This window comes from Ahaetulla prasina, chromosome 6 (assembly GCF_028640845.1).
Source record: "Ahaetulla prasina isolate Xishuangbanna chromosome 6, ASM2864084v1, whole genome shotgun sequence".
Taxonomy (NCBI): Eukaryota; Metazoa; Chordata; class Lepidosauria; order Squamata; family Colubridae; genus Ahaetulla; species Ahaetulla prasina.
Genome location: NC_080544.1, coordinates 10,741,146 through 10,765,403, shown reverse-complemented (window position 1 = coordinate 10,765,403; position 24,258 = coordinate 10,741,146). Strand labels below are relative to the sequence as shown.

General features: G+C 44.5%; 1 protein-coding gene across 3 annotated transcripts in view; it reads right to left on the bottom strand.

Moving 5' to 3' along the window:
- The window catches only part of NRG3 (neuregulin 3), a 667,620-nt gene that overhangs the window by 11,070 nt on the left and 632,292 nt on the right, over positions 1–24,258 (bottom strand). For 2 of the 3 annotated variants that reach the window (XM_058188055.1, XM_058188054.1), the window contains exons 7-8: positions 18,030–18,157; positions 6,482–6,652 (exon numbers count right to left, since the gene is read on the bottom strand). In XM_058188055.1, the coding sequence (XP_058044038.1) occupies positions 6,482–6,652; positions 18,030–18,157 (299 nt within the window). Of the gene's footprint in view, positions 1–6,481; positions 6,653–17,631; positions 17,635–18,029; positions 18,158–24,258 lie in introns of all 3 variants that reach the window. The other variant, XM_058188056.1, reaches the window with a different exon arrangement.

Here is a 24,258-nt window from a genome sequence, read left to right as displayed (position 1 = left end):
ATATATGTGAGGTATAAAGGAATGGGAAGATGGAATATTGTTCAACTTTTGGAGGATGTAATGTTGGTATTTGGTTAAATAGAATTTAATTGTTATAATTGATATATTTTGGATACAAGTTATAATTTTAATAATGTTATTTGACAGATGTAAGGTAAATTGAAGAAATATTAATATTAGTAATGTTATTTGATTTATGTAAGTGATATTAAAGATATGAGAAGATAGAATATTGTTTATTTTTGGAGATTGGATAAAAATTTAAGAATTTAAGCTGGAAATATGAATTATATTTGGGACACTGTTTAAGGAAGAAAGATATATTATAGAAGAATTTCTGATGAATACTGGAAGATGGAATATCGTTTTGGTCTTGATTGATGAAGATTGGATATTATTGATGAACTGGAAATACTAATTTAATTGGAAGATTCTGAAGATTTTAGGAGTGGAATGGACTGATATATAATGGACTGGAAGAAGAATGTATCTTTTTGTTTCTGGAAGGGGAGTTAAGGTCTTAGAGAGAGGAGTGACTACAGTTTTTGAATTATATTGTATTTTAATTTATGATTGTTAATTTTATACCCTGTACTTTGTTCTGGGAAGTCTCGGGGGGTGGGAGGGGGGAGGGAGGGGAAATGGGGAGAGGGGGGGAGATGAAGGATCAATGTAAAGGAATGATTGAAGATATGTAATTAAGAAATAGAAATAATTTGAAATGAAAGCGGGGCTGCTCAGCTGCCATTTCAGAAGGGAATGGAGAGGGAGAGGAGTGAGTGAAGGAAGAAAGTAGGTAGGAAAGAGAGAGGTAGAAAAGGGGGAAAGGAGAGGAAGGATGAAGAAAGTAGGTAGGAAGAGAGAGGGTTAGAAAGGGTGGAAGAGAAGAGTAGGGGAAGGAGGAGAGGATGTAGAAAAGCAAAGGAGAGGAAGGATGAAGAAAGTAGAAGAAAGTAGAGAAGGGAGGAGGAAAGGTTTGTTAAGGAAGGAAGTGGTAGCTGGGCAGGCCCGAATAAGTAACAAATGAAAATTAATGATTAATGTTGAATAAGAGACTGTATATTGAATAGGTTGTTGGAAAATGAAAATAAAACTTTTTACAAAGAAAGATATTTTGCTAGACCAACTTATCTGTGGAGTGCAAGACCTCTGACTGCAGCGTCGGCTCCTAGCAAGAACAAACTTAACTCTGCAGGTGGCCCTCGACGAGGCTAGGGCCTTGGAGCCCTCCAATAGAACAACGGAGCCACTTCCAAAGCTTGCTGCAGCTCTGGCAGCCACCAAGCCTGCGGACATGGTGCATAAGGGCTAATACCACAATGAAGAGACCGACAGTAGCAACAACAAAGTCTACTGAATAGAGGGGCAGAAGACTGCAGGACAAGAGAAAAGACAACAACAATGCACCAGCTGTGGAAGCCAGCATTTGAGGGCGTCCTGCCACTATTTATTTATTTATTTATTTATTTATTATTTAAATTTGTATACCGCCCTTCTCCCGAAGGACTCAGGGCGGTTCACAGCCAGGTAAAAAATACACAGTACACAATAAATACAATTAAAATACAATTAAAAAACTTATTAAATTGGCCACAATTAAAAATTTAAAATAAAAACCCATTAAAACCCATAGACTTAAAAAAACTAACCCAGTCCAGCGCAGATGAATAAGTGAGTTTTAAGCTCGCGGCGAAAGGTTCGGAGGTCCGGAAGTTGACGAAGTCCTGGGGGGAGTTCGTTCCAGAGGGCGGGAGCCCCCACAGAGAAGGCCCTTCCCCTGGGCGTCGCCAGACGACACTGTCGCGCCGACGGCACCCTGAGGAGTCCCTCTCTGTGAGAGCGCACGGGTCGGTGAGAGGTATTTGGTAGCAGCAGGCGGTCCTGTAAGTAACCCGGCCCTATGCCATGGAGCGCTTTAAAGAAGTTCACCAACACCTTGAAGCTATAAGGACGCCATAGGTTGGAGATATGGGAAAAAGGGACACCTGGCAAGAGTCTGCCGCATAACACTACCAACCAACTGCAGGGATGCCCCAGAGGTTGCCAGGCTTGAGACCCATAAGCCATACAAACAGGAGGCTTGGAAACTGTGATAGCAACAAACAAAGGCTGGAGCACCCGAGTCAAACCAGACACGCCAAGGCTAGCACCCCCTTCATAAAAAAACTGACAGTGACAGTGCTGATCGAAGGGTCACCTTGTGAAATGGAACTCGACACGGGGTCGTCTGTCACCATAATTTCTTGGTTGGCATTAAGAAGAGTGGTTCCCAGCATGAAGAAGAGTCAGCTATAGAACCAGCACTTGAGGCTCAGCGACTATCAGGGAAGCCGTATCCCTGTCCTGGGTCACACATTGCTAAACATGGTCTACAACAAGTTTTGGGAAGAGCCGCCAATAACCGTGGTTGGTGGAGACCTTCCAAACTTACTCGGCCTGGACGAGTTCGATTCCCTTGGGTTGGGGGTAACTGGCATCAACACGATCACCAACAACTGTGCCAATGACCTGTTTCGGGAATTCCAGGATGCTTTCAACCCGGAGCTTGGCAAGTATGTGGGCTGCCCCATTTCATTTGGCCTACATCCTAATGTGGCACCCATTCAATTAAAGGCCAGGAGAGTTTCGTTTGCCCTGAAACCCAAAACTGACATTGAATTGGACAAACTAATCAGGCAAGCCATTCTCGAGCCGGTTGACCACTCAAAGTGGGAAACCTCTATTGTGACCCCCATTAAAGGGGATTGGTCAGTGCACGTTTGTGCGGATTATAAATGTACAATAAACAAAGCCCTCCAACAGAGCGCTTACCGAGTTCCAATTGTCCAGCACTTATTGCATTACCTGGGCTCCGGAAATTTTTTTTGCAAAACTTGACCTTGCGCAAGCATACCAGCAACTGCTGGTAGATGGCGCTACCATGGAGGCTCAAACCATCGTAACGCACAGAGGGGCGTTCAAATGTAATCAGCTTCAATTTGGGGTTAGCATTGTCCCAGGGATTTTCCAAAGTATTACGGAATGGCTACTGTCAAAAATTCCTGGGGTTGTGCCATATTTTCATGATGTGCTTATCACAGCCATCAGCGAGCAGCAACTCTGCTCCACGCTCAGGGAGATGCTGACTAAGCTTCACACTGCCAGACTCCATGCCAAACGGGACAAATGTCAAAGTGGGGTCCGGGAAGTGGAATCCTTAAGGTATTGGATTGATGGGAATGGCATTTATCCCACTAAAAGTAAAGTTCAGACCATTCGTGAAGCCCCCACCCCAAAAAACTCAATTGAGTTACAAGCTTTTCTGGGCTTACTGAACTTTTACCACATTTTCCTTAAAAATAAAGCCATGTTTGCTGAGCCCCTCTACAGGCTTCCATCTAAGAAGACCCCATGGATCTCGGGGCAAAGAGAAGCCACCGTGTTTGCAGTGGTGAAACAACTCCTTTCCGAGGATAGTTTCCAGATCCAATATAATGACATGCTGCCCCTCATCCTGGTCTGTGATGCGTCCCCCTTTGGAGTGGGGATGGGCCTGAGCCACCGATTTCCCAACAGAACTGAGGCCCCAGTCGCTTTCTACTCCTGAACTCTGTCTAGTGCAGAGCAGAACTATAGCCAGCTGGACAGGGAGGTGCTGGCTGTGGTGTCCAGGTTCAAGAGGTTCCATGAGTACTTGTTTGGGAGGGATTTTGAACTGGTGATGGACCATAAACCTCTGTTGAGACCCTTGGTGGGGGATCAACCCACGCCAGCTGCATTGTCCCCCCGTTTCACCTATTGGACTATATTTTTGTTGGTGTATTGCTACAAACTTGTACACCGGCCTGAGGGCTCCCTGTGTCACGCAGGTGCCCTCAGCAGGTGCCCGCTGCCCAACCTCCTAGATGACCTGACCCTGGGCATTTCCATCCTACTTATTGACTGCCTTGGTCCAAGATTGGTGACCTCTGCCGAAGTGGCCAAGCAATTGGCTGCTGATGCCACCCTCCGGACTGTGTTGAACTGGGCGTGGAGGGGATGGTCTAAGGGCCCAGTTGGCATGAACTTCAAACTGTTTGCGGCAAAATGGCTTGAACTGTCAGCCCAGGGTGGTTGTTTATTATGGGGGGATAAAGTGGTATTTCCCCAGAGTTTGCAGACTCCTGTCCTCAGAGCATTACACAAAGGCCATCTGGGAATTGTCTGGATGAAAGTCTTAGCTAGAAGTTTTGTCTGGTGGTCCAACATGGATCAGGAAATACAGGAATGGGTGGCTAAATGAAAGCCATGCCAAGAGTCGCGGCCTGCACCCCCCAAGGCAACAGTCCATGAATGGATATGTCACAGGGCCCCATGGTCTAGAGTCCACATCGATTTTGCTGGCCCCTTCTATGGCCAGACATTCCTCATGATCGTGGATGCCTACTCCAAATGGCTGGAGATAATTTTAATGGGATCGACCACTGCCAATGCAGTAAGGAAGGTACTGCGGAAGCTGTTTGCCACTCACGGCCTACCCGATGTCCTGGTATCGGATAACGGTCCTCAATTCACCACTACCCCATTCAAAGAGTTCCTGGCAGAGCTGGGAATCTGCCATGCCCTCACAACACCCTTTCATATGGCCGGTAATGGCCAGGTAGAGAGAATGGTCAGATCTGCCAAGGAAGCCTTGATCCGGCTGGCACCAGGGGATTGGCAAGCCCGGGTAGATAAATTCCTCCTATATCGCATATTACACCTAGAACAACAACAGGGAGAAGCCCAGCAGAATTATTAATGGGTCGAAGACTTCAGTCAGTGCTAGACCAGTTTCATCCAAATTTTGCCCCAGACACCAAACGAGATCAAACCAGCCATACCAGGTCCTTTAGCATCGGGGACCTGGTATTCGCAAGAAACTTTGCCAACAGACCACTATGGCTACCTGGCAAACTAGAGTCAATCACAGGCCCCAGGTCGTACATTATTGAAATGAATGATGGGCAACTATGGGGGTGGCACATAGACCAACTACACAGCTGGCTTCACTCTGACTCCCAGGTCCAACCTGATAAAGATCAACTAAAATTTGATCCCTTCCTAGCAGACACAAGCCTGAAGGAGACAGATCACATACCTGAGGACCCAGAGATCCAGCGACGCTCCTACAGCAAACCGGTTCTGGCTGACTCTGAGGCCTTGCCAGTAAATTTCCAGGAGTTTCCAAAAGGGACTCAAGAGGCAGCAGCAGGCGCATCTTCTCAGGCCGCTGCCACCATTCCCACTGAACTGCGCAGGTCAAGTACGGAATGCAAATGCTCCACCTACTTGTGGGACTATGTCTGCAACTTAGATGAGTCCAACTAATTGCTACCAATCTGCCTTCCATTGAGGACCTGTATACTGCACGAATCAAGAAGAGGGCTTACCGACCCCTCACTTCCTGGATATAAACTGTTTCAACTCCTACCCTCAAAACGACGCTATAGAGCACTGCACACCAGAACAACTAGACACAAGAACAGTTTTTTCCCAAAGGCCATCACTCTGCTAAACAAATAATTCCCTCAACACTGTCAAACTATTCACTAAATCTGCATTACTATTAATCTTCTCATTGTTCCCATCACCCATCTCCTCCCACTTATGACTGTAACTTTGTTGCTTGTATCCTTACGATTTATACTGATATTGATTGTTTCCTGATTGCTTATTTGTAAACTATGACTATAATAAAGTGTTGTAAGTGTTGTACTTTGATGAAGATATCTTTTTCTTTTAGGTACACTGAGAGCATATGCACCAAGACAAATCCCTTGTGTGTCCAATCACACTTGGCCAATAAAAAATTCTATTCTATTCTATTCTATTCTATTCTATTCTATTCTATTCTATTCTATTCTATTCTATTCTAATCTACTTTCTAGAATGTTTTCTATCTAGAGTCATGTTTTGAAACTTCTAGATAAATTAGAGCAAACGGATTCCAAGATCCTTCTGAGTTTGATTAATTCTACTCATATACTCACATACTCTATTCTAAACGTCATTTTGAATTGCAGATTTCTTAATGGGAGTATCTAATTTTGGGATTTTCTTCCTAGTTTCTTTTATTTCCCCCCCTTTTTTTGCATAAGATCTTGCCTGGTGAAAAGCTTTGTGGCACTTCACTTGATCTCAATAATGCCTAACTATATTTTTTAGGGTGTAAGTACTAATTAATGGATTTTCTTCTTAATGTTTTACTAAAATCTCTGAGGAAGATGGGCAGTTAAGAAATATGAAATGTAAGTAAAATAAATAAAATAGAGTGTCACAGATCCAGTTGCACTAATGTTGGCAAACTGAGTCTAAACTCAACTAAATTTGAATTGAGTCTGTCATGGGTACAGTTTGAAGAGAGTTCTGTCAAATGTACGTGTGGATTTCATTAAAAAGTGTTCATTCTTTCATTCCCACATGCCTTCCTTCAGTATAATTCTCAATAGCAGACCGGTTTCTCTCTTCTTCTCCTACTTACCCTTGAGAAGGTCCTGTATCCTGATCCAAAATCTTGGACTCTTCTAGTTGTTGGTATGCTGGTCCTGTAATGCCATTGAATCTACCCCGTGGTAAAGGAGGAGTCCTTCGAAAGGCATTTCTGTGCAACATTCCAGGTTGCTGACCTGCACTGCAACATGAAGAAAAATTCCTAGGAACAGAAACATAGAAACCATCAGAGTTCAGCTCTTGAAAGGAAAGTTGTACTACTTCAGTAATACAACAAATAGAACAATAGGGTTGCAAGGGACCTCAGAGGTCTTAATTCAACCCACCGCTCAAGGCAGGAGACCTTATACCATCAGGCTCAAATGCTTGTCCAGTCTCTTCTTAAAAACCTCCAGTGATGGAGCACCCACAACTTCTGGAGGCAAGCTGTTCCACTGGCTAATCGCTCTCACTATCTGCAAATTTCTCCTTATTTCTAACTTGGATCCCTCTTTAACAAGCTTTACTTCTTGTCTTGCCTTCACAAAAAGTCCATTAACTAACCCTTACTTAATGGACTAGAGATAACAATGCATCAGCTTTAACCTTGATTTATTTATTTATTTTATTTATTTATTTTATTTAATTTTTATACCGCCCTTCTCCCGAAGGACTCAGGGCGGTGTACAGGCATAATAAAAACCAGCAATACAATATACAAATTTAAAATCCAATTTAAAAAACTTATTTAAATTAGCCCAATGATTAAAATTTACTCTACTAAAACCCCATTTAAAATTAATAAATTTAAAATTTAAAATCCCAATTTAAGCCAGCCCCGCGCGGATAAAAAGGTGAGTCTTGAGTTCGCGACGAAATGTCCGAAGGTCAGGAATTTGGCGTAAGCCCGGGGGAAGCTCGTTCCAGAGTGTGGGAGCCCCCACAGAGAAGGCCCTTCCCCTGGGGGCCGTCAGCCGACATTGTTTGGCGGACGGCACCCTGAGAAGTCCCTCTGTGGGAGCGTACGGGTCGGTGGGAGGCGTATGGTAACAGCAGGCGGTCCCGTAAGTACCCAGGTCCTAAGCCATGGAGCGCTTTAAAGGTCATAACCAACACCTTAAAGTGCACCCGGGAGGCCACAGGCAGCCAGTGCAGTCTGCGCAGGAGCGGTGTTACATGGGAGCTACGTAGCTCCTCTATCACCCGCGCAGCTGCATTCTGGACTAACTGAAGCCTCCGAGCGCACTTCAGGGGGAGCCCCATGTAGAGAGCATTACAGTAATCCAAGCGAGAGGTAACGAGCGCATGAGTGACCGTGCATAAGGCATCCCGATCAAGGAAGGGGCGCAACTGCCGGACCAGGCGAACCTGGTGGAAGGCCCTCCTGGAGACGGCCGTCAAATGATCGTCAAACGACAGCCGATCATCCAGAAGGACACCCAAGTTGCGCACCCTATCCTTTGGGGCCAGTAACTCGCCACCAACAGCCAGCCGCGGCTGCAGCTGACTGAATCGGGGTGCCGGCATCCACAGCCACTCCGTCTTGGAGGGATTAAGCTTGAGCCTGTTTCTCCCCATCCAGACCCGTACAGCCTCCAAACACCGGGACAGCACTTCAACAGCTTCATTGGGGTGGTCCGGGGTGGAAAAGTACAGCTGAGTGTCGTCAGCGTACTGCTGGTATCTCACCCCGAAACCACTGATGATCTCACCCAGCGGCTTCATGTAGATGTTGAACAGCAGGGGCGAGAGAATCGACCCCTGAGGGACCCCACAAGTGAGGCCCCTCGCGGTCGACCTCTGCCCCCCTGTCAACACCGTCTGCGGCCGGTCGGAGAGATAGGAGGAGAACCACCGATATACGGTGCCTCCCACTCCCAATCCCTCCAACCGGCGCAGCAGGATACCATGATCGATGGTATCGAACGCCGCTGAGAGGTCTAGGGCAGAAGAATATCCCTTGTCCCTGGCCCTCCAGAGATCATCCACCAATGCGACCAAAGCTGTCTCCGTGCTGTATCCGGGTCGGAAGCCGGACTGGAACGGGTCTAGATAGACATCTTCATCCAGGTGTTGGGGCAGCTGTCGCGCCACGGCACTCTCTACAACCTTCGCAACAAAGCGAAGGTTGGAGACTGGACGATAATTAGCCAAAATAGCTGGGTCCAAAGAGGGCTTCTTAAGGAGGGGTCTCACCACCGCCTCTTTCAAGGCGGCAGGGAAAACCCCATCCAACAAAGAAGCGTTGATAATCCTCTGGAGCCAGCCTCGTGTCACCGCCTGAGTGGCCAGTACCAGCCAGGAAGGGCACGGGTCCAGTAAACATGTCGTGCCGTGAAGCCTCCCCAACAACCTGTCCACGTCCTCGGGAGCCACAGGGTCAAACTCATCCCAAATGTGCTCAACAAGACGTGCCTCCTCTCCCTTGCTTGGATCATCCCAAATTCGGTCCAGACCGTCCCTCAGCTGAACGATTTTATCGTATAGATAACCACTAAACTCCTCGGCTCGTCCCTGCAAAGGGTCATCCCGCACCTCCTGATGTAGGAGAGGCGGGTCACCCAGCTGGGGCGGCCGGGCGGTTATCTGCCGGCGCAATGAGGGTAGGCGTGGGCGCCTCGCTTCCCTCATTGCCACTAGGTAGGTCTAGTATAGGTCCTAACTAGTGTCCGATCAGCCGGAGCGACTGGACCTCCAGGTGCTCTCTAGGCGTCTTCTCCGGCGTTTCATCTCCCTCAGCCTCGGAGAACCAAGGGGCGGACGAGATCTCGCCGGGTCAGAGGCCGCAAAGCGCGACACGATCCAGGGCCCCGGCCGCGGCCTGCTCCCAGGCCACGACCAGTTCCTCAGTCGTGCCGTGGGCCAGATCCTCAGGGAATGGCCCAAGCTCCGTCTGGAACCTCTCAGGGTCCATCAGGCGCCTGGGACGGAACCACCGTATAGGTTCCGTCTCCCTGCGGTGGTGAATAGCGGTTCGGAAGTCTAGGCGAAGGAGAAAATGATCCGACCATGACATTGGTTCTGTTACTAAATCATCTAATACCAGATCATTTAACCACTGTCCAGAGATAAAAATCATATCTAGCATGCCTCCCCCTGTGTGCGTAGGACCATCATTTACTCGAATCAGGTCCAAGGCCGTCATGGAAGCCTGGAACTCCCGAGCTGCCGTTGATGACAGTCCAGCCGATGGCAAGTTGAAATCCCCCATAACTATAAGTTTGGGGGTCTCAACCGCCACAGCAGCCAGTACCTCCAACAGCTCGGGCAGGGCTGTGGTCACGCAGCAAGGAGCCAGGTACGCGATCACCAAGCCCAACTGATTCCTATAGCCCCAGCGCACACAGAGGGATTCGCAGCCAGCAATCTGAGGAACAGTGGTCTCCCTCGGCTCTAGATCTTCCTTAATAACAACCGCCACCCCCCCACCCCTACCTTGGACTCTCGGCTGATGAAATGATCAAATAAACCAATGTTGTATTCCTTCTTTTTATTTCTAACAGCCTTAATCTTTAGTCCATTCAAATGGTGTCCAAAATTTGATTTCTTCTCAATTTTTTGTTCCTTCTCACAAGATGCTCCAAACTTTAACAAGCCTCTTTTGTAAATCCAATATGAGAAAATTATCCAGGTCATTCTCTTTGTTTATTGTTTCTATATCTCTTTAAATTATTAAGACATGGTCCTCCCTCCCTCCCTCTCCCTCCCTCCCTCCCTCCCTCCCTCCTTCCTTCCCAATGTAACTTTTTATCCATGTCTTCCTTGTAGCCGATCATTTGTAAATCCACTTTCAACTCAGTCTTGAGGTTCTCAGATAGAACTTCTTTCCATGTCACATTTTTAGAAGCGGTCTATTCATAGAGGCAGATGTTTCTGTTGACACTATTAAAATTAGGCTCTGAGTTCATTGTTCAAAAATAGCTTCCAATATATTCAATGTCAGGATACTTTGCGTCGCTCTGTAATTGTAAATCAAATTGAGATGTTCTTTTCCTTTAATTATAATTCTTATTCCCTCTACTGTCCAGATTTTTAAATCATATCGTATGTTCTTTTTTTTTCTTTTTTTAAAAAACCATTTTCCCATGGGAAGAATTCTTTATCATTAATTCCAATGATAAAGGACTTTTTGTCTGTTTATAAGTTCCTAAAATCAAAGTTTCAAGCATTATTTTGCAGTTTATTAAAAAAGTTCTTTTAGTTACCACTTTCCTTCCTTTGAAAGAAACTTACCTGGTGCTATAAAAGTTTTTGGTCCAAGGATTTCTAATATCTGAAAAACAACTAACTTGTAATTCCCATAGGTGATTAGAAAAGCAAGTAATGTCCTTGCAAGATATTAACCATGGTGTGAGCAAAATATCTCCCAGAGCCCTAAATCCACTGGAGACCTCTATGCTGCTGTCTTCTCATGAGGAGCAGCTGTCTGGAACATTTGTGGGTAATCTCAGCTCTTTTCTTTGTCTGGAGAGGAAGGGCTGATTTACCATCTCTTAAATTTAATTTTAATCGTCTCCCCAGGTCAACTACCCATTTTAGTACATCAGTCCACCATTTCTTTCTCAGGAGGTCCTTTCTTTTTCTTTTAGTTTAATTTGTATTCCGTTTATCAAAAACATCAATTAAAAAATCCACAACATCACATAAACTTACGTAATTCCTTCACTGATCAATGGTAACTTATATTTTCCAAAAACAACTCAGACTTTCTGTAAGTGATTTGCTTAATAGATATTCAGAACTCGGCTTCAGGAACACTGAACGGTCATAATTCTAACGTTTGCACTTTTGCACTTTCTGTGCGAGATTTTAAAAAATGCTGTAGGGCAACAATAAATCAAGATGTGTTTCAAAAGTGCTATATGTCACTCTAGCAGCGATGCAGGACCAAAATATGAAATCAGGTAGATGACTAATATATCACCTATGTGTAACACTCATAATCTAATAGCATAAAGTAATTTTTAAGGAGCTACATGATGAAGAACATCAACTTGAAGTTTATTAATCACTAAATTTGGAAGTCTATTCCCCATTTCTCCCCCCTTTGATGTATTAAATATCTGATTTGTAAAATGTACAAAAGCAAGTCCTAATAAATCATATCAGGCTCAAATCTCTTTAACTCTAATCTGTTTATACGTTACTAGGCTAACATGATGACTATGATGTAGCACATGAAGTGGAGAAGCTGTTGGACTTGAATTAGGCAGACTGTTTCAAGTCCCAGTTCAACTTTGGAACTCAACTTTCTGCCAATTATTCACTACCTAAATCCAGCTTATTATAGAGGGCTGTTTTATGGGAAGAAAACAGGGGAGAAACTGTCCGTGGCTTTGTTTTCTTGGACAAACGTGAAATAATAAATCACAACAATAATTAGATGCGACCCACAATGTGAACTAATTTCAAGCAACGCTCAAAGAAAAGCATTGGAAGCCTTATGCTGCACCATTAAGCCCTACTTGTTCTTGCTCATCTGCCTTTCTACAACACAGGTGGATTCATTCCATGTGCAGAAATCCACTCAAGGGCTAGAGAAAGAGATCAGGACAGGCGGTAGGAGATGACCAAGCTGAGCCTGAGGGAAGGGTCAAATGCATCATCAGTTTGTAGTCACTACACATCCCTGTAAGAGACCCATGTCCACACACCCCCACCCCCCAAGAGTCCTTTGAATTTTATCTGGCACCAATTGGCCTTGACCATTAGTAGATCAAATTCTTGTGTATAGGTAGCATGGAATAAACTCATAGTAATTTTGAACACCATCCTGAGCCTGATGCATGTGGCTATGATGTGCTTCATGTGCGGTTTGAAAAGGGTCTGATTAAACATGAAAAGAAAGAGAGGGGGGGAGGAGGAGGAGGAGGAAGAAAAAGAAGAAGAAGAAGAAGAGGAGGAGGAGGAGGAGGAGGAGGAGGAGGAGAATGGGGAAGGGAGGGAAGGAAGGAAGGAGAGAGAGAGAAAGAGATAGAGAGAGAGAGAGAAAGAAAGAAAGAAAGAAAGAAAGAAAGAAAGAAAGAAAGAAAGAAAGAAAGAAAGAAAGATCTGCATTGTCTCCAAATTGCCTGCCAGGCACAATTTAATGTGTTTAATATTGTTAAAACTCAAATCTGGCGGGCTTCTTCCACTAAGACCTTTCCTGAATATCCTCCTAAGAGGCCTATGTTCCCCCAGATGCCTCTGATTTATAAAAAATGCTAAAAATGTATTTCTGTCACCAAACTTTTTAAAGTATTCAAATTTATTGATTCTATTTAAAAAAAAAAGCTTCTCATTTTTATTTTAAATGCTATTGCTGCCTTGAGTAAAAAGATAAAAATGTACTGTATAAATCCATGCAATCAATATGGAAAATCATCGCTTTAATGCAGTGATTTGACCCCTTATCTTAAATTCAAATGACCCCCTGAAGCTTTTGATAGGTCAGGGGATTATTCATCCAGCAATAGCTACATCAACATACTGTATATATAAGAGACACAAACACACTTATCTGTGCCCAGGCATTTTTTAAAAAGGTATTTCACAGAAAACAAATGTGAAGAGGCAAAAGAACAAAATAAGAAAAGGACAGGGTAAAAAAATAGGAAATGAATGAATGAATAAACAAAAAGTTTACAAATGGAGCAATTACAATATTTCACAATATCGTTAGTTGGTTGTAAACGTTGTACCATCTTAAAAGACTGGAAGTTGCCTAAGCAATGGATAAATAGGAATTGCGATCAGCATACAGTATGATTCATAAAATAAAATTCTGAAGGATAATAAATTCTGTCCATACTCAAAAAATCCTGTTTTAATTTTAAGAATCCCGTAAAATCAAAATATAAGCTTTATGCAGACAGAAACTCAGATGTCTATGGAGAGTCTCAGTCATCCAGGTCATGGTTGTTCCAAAGGTGCTGTTTCCAAAGGCAACTGGACTTTCTTGATTTTTTTTCTTTGAAGGCGTTTTGCTTCTCATCCAAGAAGCTTCTTTAGCTCTGACTGGATGGTGGGGAATGGAAGGATTTATATTCCTTGCATCCTTTCAGGGAGTGATTGAGGCCACTTGGAAGTTTATATGTGTGCTCGAGGTCACTTGAGTAGTGCTGGAACTGCTGAAAGGACTGTGTTCGAAACAGGAGGCATATGATGTTGTATCCCTCCCTCTCTGTTCATTTTTGACATAATTGACCCCTCTTTCAAACCAGCAATACTCTTTGTCCAAAACATGAACTTTGCTGTCTGCAAAAGAGTGGACTTCATCTTTTAAATGCAGATGGACTGCTGAATCTAGTCCTGATAAACCTCCAAGTGGCCTCAATGACTCTCCAAAAAGATGCAAATGACTAGCTGTCTGCAAGGAATATAAATCCTTCCATTCCCCACCATCCAGTCAGAGATGAAGAAGCTTCTTCTTGGATGAGAAGCGAAATGTCTTCAAAGAAACCACAAAGTCCAGTTGCCTCCTGAAAAACAAGAAAATTTGGGTCAAATTTTGGATGTGGTACAAATCCATACACTTAATCACTGCACTGAAGACTCAGAATGCTTTCCAGTTTGAATTCAATTCTGTGTCAAGTCTCCTTCTAGGATGCAAAGTTATTTTATACATCAAAGCATCCTTAATTACACTTTCTTCCACAGAAGGAATTAAACATACTTTCTCATAAAATATCCTTGCAGCAGCTAGCATATTCAAAGCTAATTCACTACACTTTCTTTGAATATATGGGCTTGTACGTTTTAGTAAAAATGTCACAGATTGACAAGGGAGTTCAACTTTTAAGATTCAAAAATTCCTGTGCAAGGAACAATCCAAACTAAATGTTACTTTTCTAGCAATATTTGGAAAATGAACTATTATGTTTACAGGGTAGGACCAAGGTAATATGCCAACAACAGAACATCTTTGATGGATTTTCTCTGTAAGTAGAGCATTGAGAGTAAAATTAATAATCCTTTTTGACTGACATTCCCATTCTTGCATATCTATGACTGCGTCCAAGAGCTGCATCAGTTCAATCCTACACTTACTGAATTTGTGAATCACACGTCACCTACAATTGATCAATAGGATTCAGCCGATGCTGTAAGTCATACATTACATGATTTTCAGTCAAGACTTTCCAAATTCTGCCTTTCTTTTAATTCTGGGTTACTGATTCACTTATTCTTTTAATTCTGGGTTACTTATTCATTATTTATTTTGAAATTCTGGTGAATCTCAAAAATTTTATCTTTATGTGATTGATAATCAAATCTTTTGGTCGCAAAGAGCATGCAAATAAACAGGGTCATTTTCTGATAGATAAGATAGACAGATAGACAGACAGACAATATATGGTCCTTTGTATCTGACTGACTATTGTCAGTTTTAATGTTTTTTTTAAATTTCAGTGTTTAGTGTTTTTAAGCTTGTAATTGTTTTATACTGTTATTTATGGCATTGCAAGCTGCCCAGAGTTGCCTGATAGATGGGTAGCATAAAAACTAGATGATAGATAAACAAACAGACAGGCAGACAGAAGATGGATGGATGGATAGATAGATGATGATAGATGATACTGTGTTTCCCCCAAAATAAGACCCTGTCTTACATTTTTTAGAACCCTGAAATAAGTGTTTGGCTTTATTGCCAAGTTCTCAAAAGCCCAACTGGGCTTATTATCAGGGGATGTCTTATTTTGGGGGAAACAGGGTAGACGATAGATAAACAGACAGTCAGACAGATGGATATTGTTCAGTTGCTAAGTTATGTCCAACTCTTCACGATTCCATGGACCACAGCATGCCTAGATAGGTAGGTAGGTAGGTAGGTAGGTAGGTAGGTAGGTAGGTAGGTAGGTAGATAGATAGATAGATAGATAGATAGATAGATAGATAGATAGATAGATAGATAGATAGATAGATAGTGTTGTGGTCCGCCAGCAGCCCATGGACCTGGCAACAGAGTCCAACAGTGAGGAGGCTGGGGAGGACAATGGGCCAGTCCTGGAGTCAGGGGAAGGCCCAAACGAGGGCTCTGCATCGGAGGCAGAGATGGGGCCAGGGCCTTCTGGGATCGATGCGCGGACTCCGGAGCCAGCAGGGAAGCAGAGGAACAGGAGAAGCCTGTTCCTAGTCCACACATGTGAAGAGCTGCCAGAACAGGAGTAAGGCTGGAAGATGATTGGCCACTCCCATAAGGCTTAAAAGAGCAGCAATGAGCCATTGGGTTCTTTGTAGAAAAGCAACATTGATTTCCATGCTTCTTGTCAGGATCTCTTGAACTTTGTGGGGTTCTCCTCAAGAAAAGCCTTTGGCAGGTTGCCAAAGACATCAAAGCTTGGTGATAAGGTCGATTATCACCAAGTTATTAAAAATTTTGTTTTGGACTAAGCTGAGAATGAATTAATTCTCAGCTGTTTTAATAAAATAAGTTTGCTGAGGACTGACTTGTGTTTAGTAATAACTACTTGGGCCTTGATCACAACAGACAGACAGACAGACAGATACATAGACTATCTGTCTCTCGCCTAGGCTACTGCAATGCTCTCTACATGGGGCTCCCCTTGAGGAGCACCTGGAGGCTCCAGTTGGTCCAGAATGCTCTCATATAACACCTATCCTGCACAAGCTGCACTGGCTACCTGTGGTCTTCCGGGTGCACTTCAAGGTGCTGGTCACCACTTTTAAAGCGCTCCATGGCATAGGACCCGGATATCTGCGGGACTGCCTTCTGTTACCATATGCCTCCCACCGACTGGTGCGCTCCCATAGAGAGGGTCTCCTCAGGGTGCCGTCAGCCAAACAATGTCGGCTGGCGACCCCCAGGGGGAGAGCCTTCTCTGTGGGGGCACCTACCCTCTGGAATGAGCTTCCTCCTGGACTCCGTCAACTTCCCGACCTCCGGACCTTTCGCCACGAGCTGAAGACGTATCTATTCTTTCGAGCAGGACTGGCCTAACATGGGTTTTAAATTGGATTTTAAACGGGGTTTTATATCAGGTTTTTTATAATTTTAATTTGGCCATATTGAATAAGTTTTTAAAATGGGTTTTATTGTATATTGTATTGTATTTTATCTGGCTGTTAACCACCCTGAGTCCTTCAGGAGAAGGGCGGTATAAAAATTAAATGATGATGATGATGATGATGATGATGATGATGATGATGATGAAGATAGATAGATAGATAGATAGATAGATAGATAGATAGATAGATAGATAGATAGATAGATAGAGGGAGGTAGATGAGGTAGAGAAAGAGATAAAGATAGAGCTACTTCATGACCAATATGGACCCACTCTCCTTATAATGCCCTTTGCTGTCAGTCCCCACCAGCCAATAGAAAAAACACACTTAGCCAGCCTTTGCTGGTTACAGGTGCTATGCAGAGCAATCCTTTTCTTTACACAGAATCATCTTTGTCAGCACAAGATAGTTCTGTAGGCTGCCTTTGGGTTGGTGGGTCATTAACTTCATGAATTGATAAGAGGATAGGCAGAGGAAAGAACCCTCTATGTATCTGGAATACAATTATCTTATCCACTGGCCTGTGACTCTTGTTTAATACTTCCTCTAGGCTCTTTACAGAAAAGTGAAAGGGGCAATCCAACAGCTGAAATAATGGCCTTGACATCTGTAAGAGAAGATTCCCCAGGCTCTCTGCTTAACAAACAAAGAAACAAACAAACAAACAAACAAACGGAGGTTCTCTGAAATATCTCCGGATTGCAAATGTTTTCTCAGTGACCATGTTCACCTGCCTTGCATTTGTCTCCACAAAAGAAACACCCAATTTAAAAAACACGTCCTTACAGGAGCCAATATTATTGGAAACTTGGGAAAAAATTTGGGTTAGAAATGTTAAATTCACGCAGGCACAGAATTTGAGGGAAAATTTTTATAAAATGTTTTATAGATGGCATTTAGATCCTAAAAAATTATCGTGTATGTATCCAGATATGCAAGCAAAATGTTGGAGATGTAATTGTGATGATGCTACATATTTTCACATTTGGTGGACTTGTAAGGATATAAAGGCCTTTTGGATAAAAATTTGGTGGATCTTACAAAATGTTTTGAAAAAGAAGATAAAGTTCCTGCCGCAATTTTTTTTGTTGGGAATTATTACGGATTGTACAGTAATTGAGACTAAATTGATTTTAAATCTAATAACAGCAGCAAGATTACTAATAGGACAATACTGGAAGAAAAAAGAAGTACCTACTATAGAAGAATGGATATTGAAGGTTGCCAATTTGGCTGAGATGGCGAAGATATCAGCCTTTTTGAAAGACAATACGCAAGAAAGATACTTAAAGGAATGGAAAAAATGGATTGACTATATTCAACATAGATATCAGACTAAGAGTTATCAGACTGTTTTGAATGATTATGATGTATTATTTTTGATTGTTTTTGGGGGAAGTTAGGAATTGATGATTGTAGGGGTATAATTAAGTTGGGATGAAAATTTTTTAGCATATGTTTGTTTTATTTTTAACTATACCTTGTGCTCGTTCTGGGAAGTCGGGGGAGGGGTTGTGAAGGAGGGGAGAGGGGGGGGAAGGGGGGAAAATTTTGTAAAACTTTTTGAATTAAAAAAAAAAACACGTCCTTACCTATGTGGCTTTGCAGCCTGGCCTCCTCTGTCTGTAGACAGAGCTTCAGGGAAGGACTGAGTGCCTGAAAAACTAGATTCCATCATTTTCCCCATCGCTGGCTCTTGATGTCTTCTTGTTGTTGAATACTAGGAAGGAAGGAAGGAAGGAAGGAAGGAAGGAAGGAAGGAAGGAAGGAAGGAAGGAAGGAAGGAAGGAAGGAAGGAAGGAAAGGATACAAAGCAGTATGTTAAACATTGTGGTGCTTTCAGAACTGGACATCATAGTACAGTAGACCTGACAGACAGCTTCAATTTAGTTCTAGTCACCGAGAGATGGCCATCATGTCTTTGCTCAAATTAAATATACCCAGTGGGGGGAAAAGTTCGTCTCCTGAAGATCTTGGTTGCATTAAATCTGATCCAAATGAAATAGATACAGTGAGAATATATGGCACATAAGCCACTGTTATGTTGGTCTTACAAAATCTGCTCCGTCTCCAGATATGATGATTTACAAGTATGTAATGTAGTTCCTTCAAGCTAAGATAGGTCGTTGGTTCACCTTTCTTAGAGCGGAGCAACTTTTCCAAGGTGAGGACCAGAGGTGAGTTTCAGCAGGTTCTGACCAGTTCTGGAGAACCAGTAGTAAACATTCTGACTGGCCCCGCCCCCCATCTATTCTCTGCCTCCCAAGTCCCAGCTGATTTTTCAGTATCCTTCCCCTACCATGCCCACAATCACATGCCCACAAAGCCACACTCACAGAACCGGTAGTAAAAAAATTTGAAACACACCACTGGTGAGGACTATTATACTCAAAAAGGAGTAGAGTAGAGTAGAGTAGAGTAGAACAGAACAGAACAGAACAGAATAGAATAGAATAGAACAGAACAGAACAGAACAGAACAGAGTAGAGTAGAACAGAACAGAACAGAATAGGCATAGACTCCCATTTAATGCCAATTTAGTGCTTGTAGTTGACTAGATTATTGTTTATAGGCATGAGAAATAAATCAGCTTAACTGAAGCAAAACAGGCGGTTCTGATTCTTTGCACCTGAGAAGCATAGATTATTATTATTATTATTATTATTATTTAAATTTATATACCGCCCTATCTCCCGAAGGACTCAGGGCGGTTTACAGGCATTTAAAAATAGATAAATACAGTCTAAAAACAATTAAAAAACTTATTCTAAAAGCCTAAATTAAAAATATGAAAATAAAACCCAATTTAAAACCCGTAAATTAAAATCTAGCTCAGTCCTGCGCAATTAAATAAGTATGTTTTAAGCTCGCGGCGGAAGGTCCGAAGGTCCGGAAGCTGACGAAGTCCTGGGGGTAGTTCGTTCCAGAGGGTGGGAGCCCCCACAGAGAAGGCCCTTCCCCTGGGCGCCGCCAGACGACATTGCCTCGCTGACGGCACCCTGAGGAGTCCCTCTCTATGAGAGCGCACGGGTCGGTGAGAGGTATTCGGTAGCAGTAGGCGGTCCCGTAGATAACCCGGCCCTATGCCATGGAGCGCTTTAAAGGTGGTCACCAAAACCTTGAAGCGCACCCGGAAGGCCACAGGTAGCCAGTGCAGTCTGCGCAGGATGGGTGTTATACGGGAGCCACGAGGGGCTCCCTCTATCACCCGCGCAGCCGCATTCTGGACTAACTGTAGCCTCCGGATGCCCCTCAAGGGGAGCCCCATGTAGAGAGCATTGCAGTAATCCAGGCGAGACGTCACGAGATGCTTGGCCCAAACCCAGAGCAGTTTCTTGCACTGAGGTTCTTCAAGATTCCAACAATAAAATAAAAATAATAAAAATCTGGAAGATGTTCCACTATGCTGAATTATGAAGCAATGGTGACCCCATCTCTAACATATTATTTATTGAGTAACTCATTTTTAATATAGCTTCTACTTATACTCCTTCGTCCCTGTGTATATCTACACCACAATGTACAAAGTTGATTACGATAAGGTACAAGGCAATAAAATAAATAATCCACATCTCAATAACAATCCAAATATAGATTCTACTAAATCCTTCATCCCTGTGTATACCAGTACAATGTACAAATGTTGATTAAGGTACAATGCAAAACAATTTCAGTAACAATCCAGATATGGATTTTTAATGCCTGTGACTGAATATGCTCTTTCATGTGATACTATTTGGCTTAAAAATAAGCATTAAATAAAGAGCAAAATAAATTGAAATAGTGAATGGTTTATGAAGAACATGACTGAACATGCAATTACAGTTTTGCATATGTGTCAATATTTGCATTTTCTAGCTGAGACCGTATAGGGGCAAACAGATGCGCAAAATTACAACGAAATTTAAAGTGTGTCTCTATTGTTTCTCCTCTAAATAAAATCATGAACACTTTCCTCAGATGAGGATCAAAAACCAATCTCTCATAGATCTTAATAAGAAATACAAGATATTTTCTTAGAAAGTGCTGAATTTTCCTTTGATGTGAGATACGCATACGGAGTCTTTCAGTGCTGTAATGTATCTTTAAATATTTTGGCGGGAAACAAGCACGTTGCTGATTGGTTGAAGCCGCCGGTTGAACTGTATATAAGGAGAGGTTTTTTCCCCAGCCGGGTTGCTGGGTTCACCATATAGTAAAGAGCTGTTGTCACTACCCTGGTCTCCTGCCTCGTTATTGCCCGAATCTAACACTGGCGATGAAGGTGGGATCTCGGGGCTAAGAGCACCAGGAGCGAGCTGAACGCACGAAAGAACCGAACCCAGCAAAGCTCAGGGCAGAATCGCAGCGATGGCCAGCTACACTCCGCCCGCGCCGTTTGACCCATCCAGGGAGAAATGGGGAACGTACATGACCCATTTCGAGAGTTTCCTGGAGGCAAACGAACTGCAAGGAGTCCCAGACAACCGCAAAAGGGCATATTTCCTGAGCCACTGCGGTCCTGAGGTCATCGACATCGCGGAAGCCCTGGCAGAGCCAACGCCGGTACAATCGGTATTGTGGCAAACTCTGCAAAACCTACTGAAGAACCATTTCGCGCCTACACCGTCCAAGTACGTACGGCGTTTTGAATTTGGAGAGCGCAGACAGCAAGAGGGCGAATCCATCAGCGAGTACATGGCCGCCCTGAGGAAAGCCTCCAAAGATTGTGGGTACCGAGACTTGGACGAGGAGCTGTTAGAGCAACTCATCCGTGGGGTCAGAGACATTCATTTGCGGAGGCGGCTGCTATCAAAAAGCAATCTAACGCTGGCAAACGCTCTGGACGAAGCCAGAGCTCACGAGATGTCCACCCAAGCGGCGGAAACCCTGCAAAAGCCACTCACGCCAACGGCGAGTGCGAAATCAACCCCGGTCCACCACGAAGAAATCCAGACCGAATCAGACGGCGAGGATGAGGAAGGAGTTTGCCTCACCGAGAGAAGGGGCAAAGAAGACCGGGACGAATGCGGAAGTTGCGGAGGGCAACACCAGCGTCAACGATGCAAGTTCAAGGACGCCACATGTCGGCGGTGCGAGAAGAAGGGGCACCTGGCTCAAGTCTGTCGAGCACCCCAACCTTCCCGCCGAAAATTCAAATCGACCAATCAGAGCGCAGGATCGGCAAGGCGACCCGCAATTGGTCAAAACAAAAAGGGCGCGAATTCAAATCGAACGACCGTGATAATAGGCCGTGCAGCAACCCGCGTCGAGAAGAAAATCTTCACCAAACTGAAGATTGAAGGAGTGCCGTGCCGACTAGAAGTGGACACAGGGTCAGCGATCACAATCATGTCCTGGGACACTTTTGCAAAAGCTTTACCGAGAATCGCCAAACGAAAACTGCAAACACAACGGCTACGAGTGCACGACTACCAAGGGAATCGAATCCCTGTTCGAGGGACCACCTCCGTCCGCGTCGAGTACGGACCACACAAGAAGACCCTGCCCATCACGATAGTCGAAGGGACCCTGCCAAGTCTGTTGGGACTAGACTGGTTCCGTGCATTGGGCATGGGAGTGACTGGCATCTACAGAAGTGACTTTAACCTAAAAGACTCACTCATGAACGAGTTCGAAGATGTCTTCAAGGACTGCCTGGGCAAGTACAAGGGGACCCCTATTTCCTTCAATTTAGACTCCCAGGTAGCCCCCATTAGGTTAAAGGCAAGGAGAGTTCCTTTTGCCCTTAAACCCAAGATTGACAAGGAGATAGATAAGCTCATCAGTCAGGGGATTCTGGTGCCAGTCGATCACGCAAAGTGGGAGACGCCAATCGTCACCCCAGTGAAACCAGATGGGTCAGTTAGAATCTGCGCTGACTACAAGGCGACGTTAAACAAAGCCTTACAGAAAAGCACTTACCCGGTCCCCGTGGTGCAACACTTGCTGCACTCACTGGGGCAAGGGCACGTTTTTGCAAAGTTAGATTTGGCCCAAGCCTATCAACAACTGCCCGTAGACGCCAACACAGCCGAAGCCCAAACGATTGTGACTCACAGAGGTGCTTTCAAGTGTACCCGGTTACAGTTTGGGGTGAGTGTGGCACCTGGTCTATTCCAAAATTTAATGGAGCGACTTCTGCAAGGGCTCCCGGGGGTAGTCCCCTATTTCGATGATGTATTGATATCAGCCGAAAATTTAGAAGAATTGGGGGAGCGTTTGAGAAAAGTTCTGGGCATTTTCCGGTCAGCCGGTCTAAAGGTTAAAGTGAGCAAATGCCAGATTGGGGTAGAATCCGTAGAGTTCTTGGGCTACAGAATAGACAAGGAGGGAATTCACCCCACTGAAAGCAAGGTCAAGGCAATACGAAAGGCTCCAGCGCCCAAAAACAAAACAGAGCTACAGGCATTCCTGGGTCTAGTGAATTTTTACGCGGTCTTTTTAAAAAATAAGGCAACCGTTGCCGAGCCGCTACATAAGCTACTGGGAAAGAATGCTGCTTGGTCTTGGGGAAAGTCGGAAGCTAGGGCTTTCGAAGCAGTAAAAAACCTACTCTCGAGCGATAGCTTATTGATTCAGTATCATAGCTCATTGCCATTAGTATTGGTTTGCGATGCGTCCCCTTACGGGGTGGGGGCTGTGCTCAGCCACAGACTTCCGAACGGCACAGAAGCCCCAATAGCCTTCTACTCCAGAACGATGTCCTCCACAGAGAGGAACTATAGCCAGTTGGATAAGGAAGCGCTAGCCATTGTGTCAGGGGTAAAAAAGTTTCACGAATATGTTTTTGGTAGAGACTTTGAAATTGTTACAGACCATAGACCACTGTTAGGGATACTGGCTGGTGACCGCCCAACGCCTGTGGCACTTTCGGCACGATTGACCCGATGGACTATCTTCTTAGCCGCCTATTCCTACAAACTACAGCATCGGCCCGGAAAAGAGTTGGGGCATGCGGACGCCTTAAGCAGATGCCCACTACCAGGGGCGATCGAAGACCCCACTCCGGGGACGCCCATCCTGTTAATTGACTCTCTGGACTCTGGCCCAGTCACATCTAAGGAGGTGGCTCGGGCGTCATACCGGGACATTACTTTGAGGACTGTACTCGGTTGGGTACAAAGAGGGTGGCCCGCTGCGCCGGGCGAGCGTTTTAAAGAATTTGTAAAAAAACGTGGGGAACTTTCGGCTCAAGGGGGGTGCCTGCTATGGGGGGATAGAGTGGTGATCCCAGAGAAATTAAGAAAAAGGGTGTTAGACCTCCTCCACGAGGGTCACCCAGGGATCATTAGGATGAAGGGTCTAGCGAGAAGCTATGTGTGGTGGCCCTTAATGGACTCGGAAATTGCTGAAAGGGTAGGGAAATGCCAAGCCTGCCAGGAGTCCAGACCTCTACCCCCAACGGCCCCGGTTCGGGAATGGGAAAGACCCCAAGGGCCCTGGTCTAGAATCCACATTGATTTTGCCGGCCCCTTCCATGGCCAAACCTTCCTGGTAGTAGTCGATGCCTACTCCAAATGGCTGGAAATCATTCTCATGAGATCCATGACAGCCGAGGCCGTGATCTCAGTCCTACGGCACCTATTTGCAACACATGGGTTGCCCGACACGTTGGTATCCGATAACGGCCCGCAATTCACGGCAACACAGTTTGAGGAATACTTGGCAGAAGAGGGCATCCGGCATGCCCTCTCGGCGCCTTTCCACCCTGCGACGAATGGCCTTGCAGAGCGTTTCGTCCGAAGCGCGAAAGAGGCATTGTCCAGACTCAAGCCAGGCGACTGGCAATCAAAAATAGATGTTTTCCTGGCCGTCCAACACTGAACCCCCTGTGCCCCA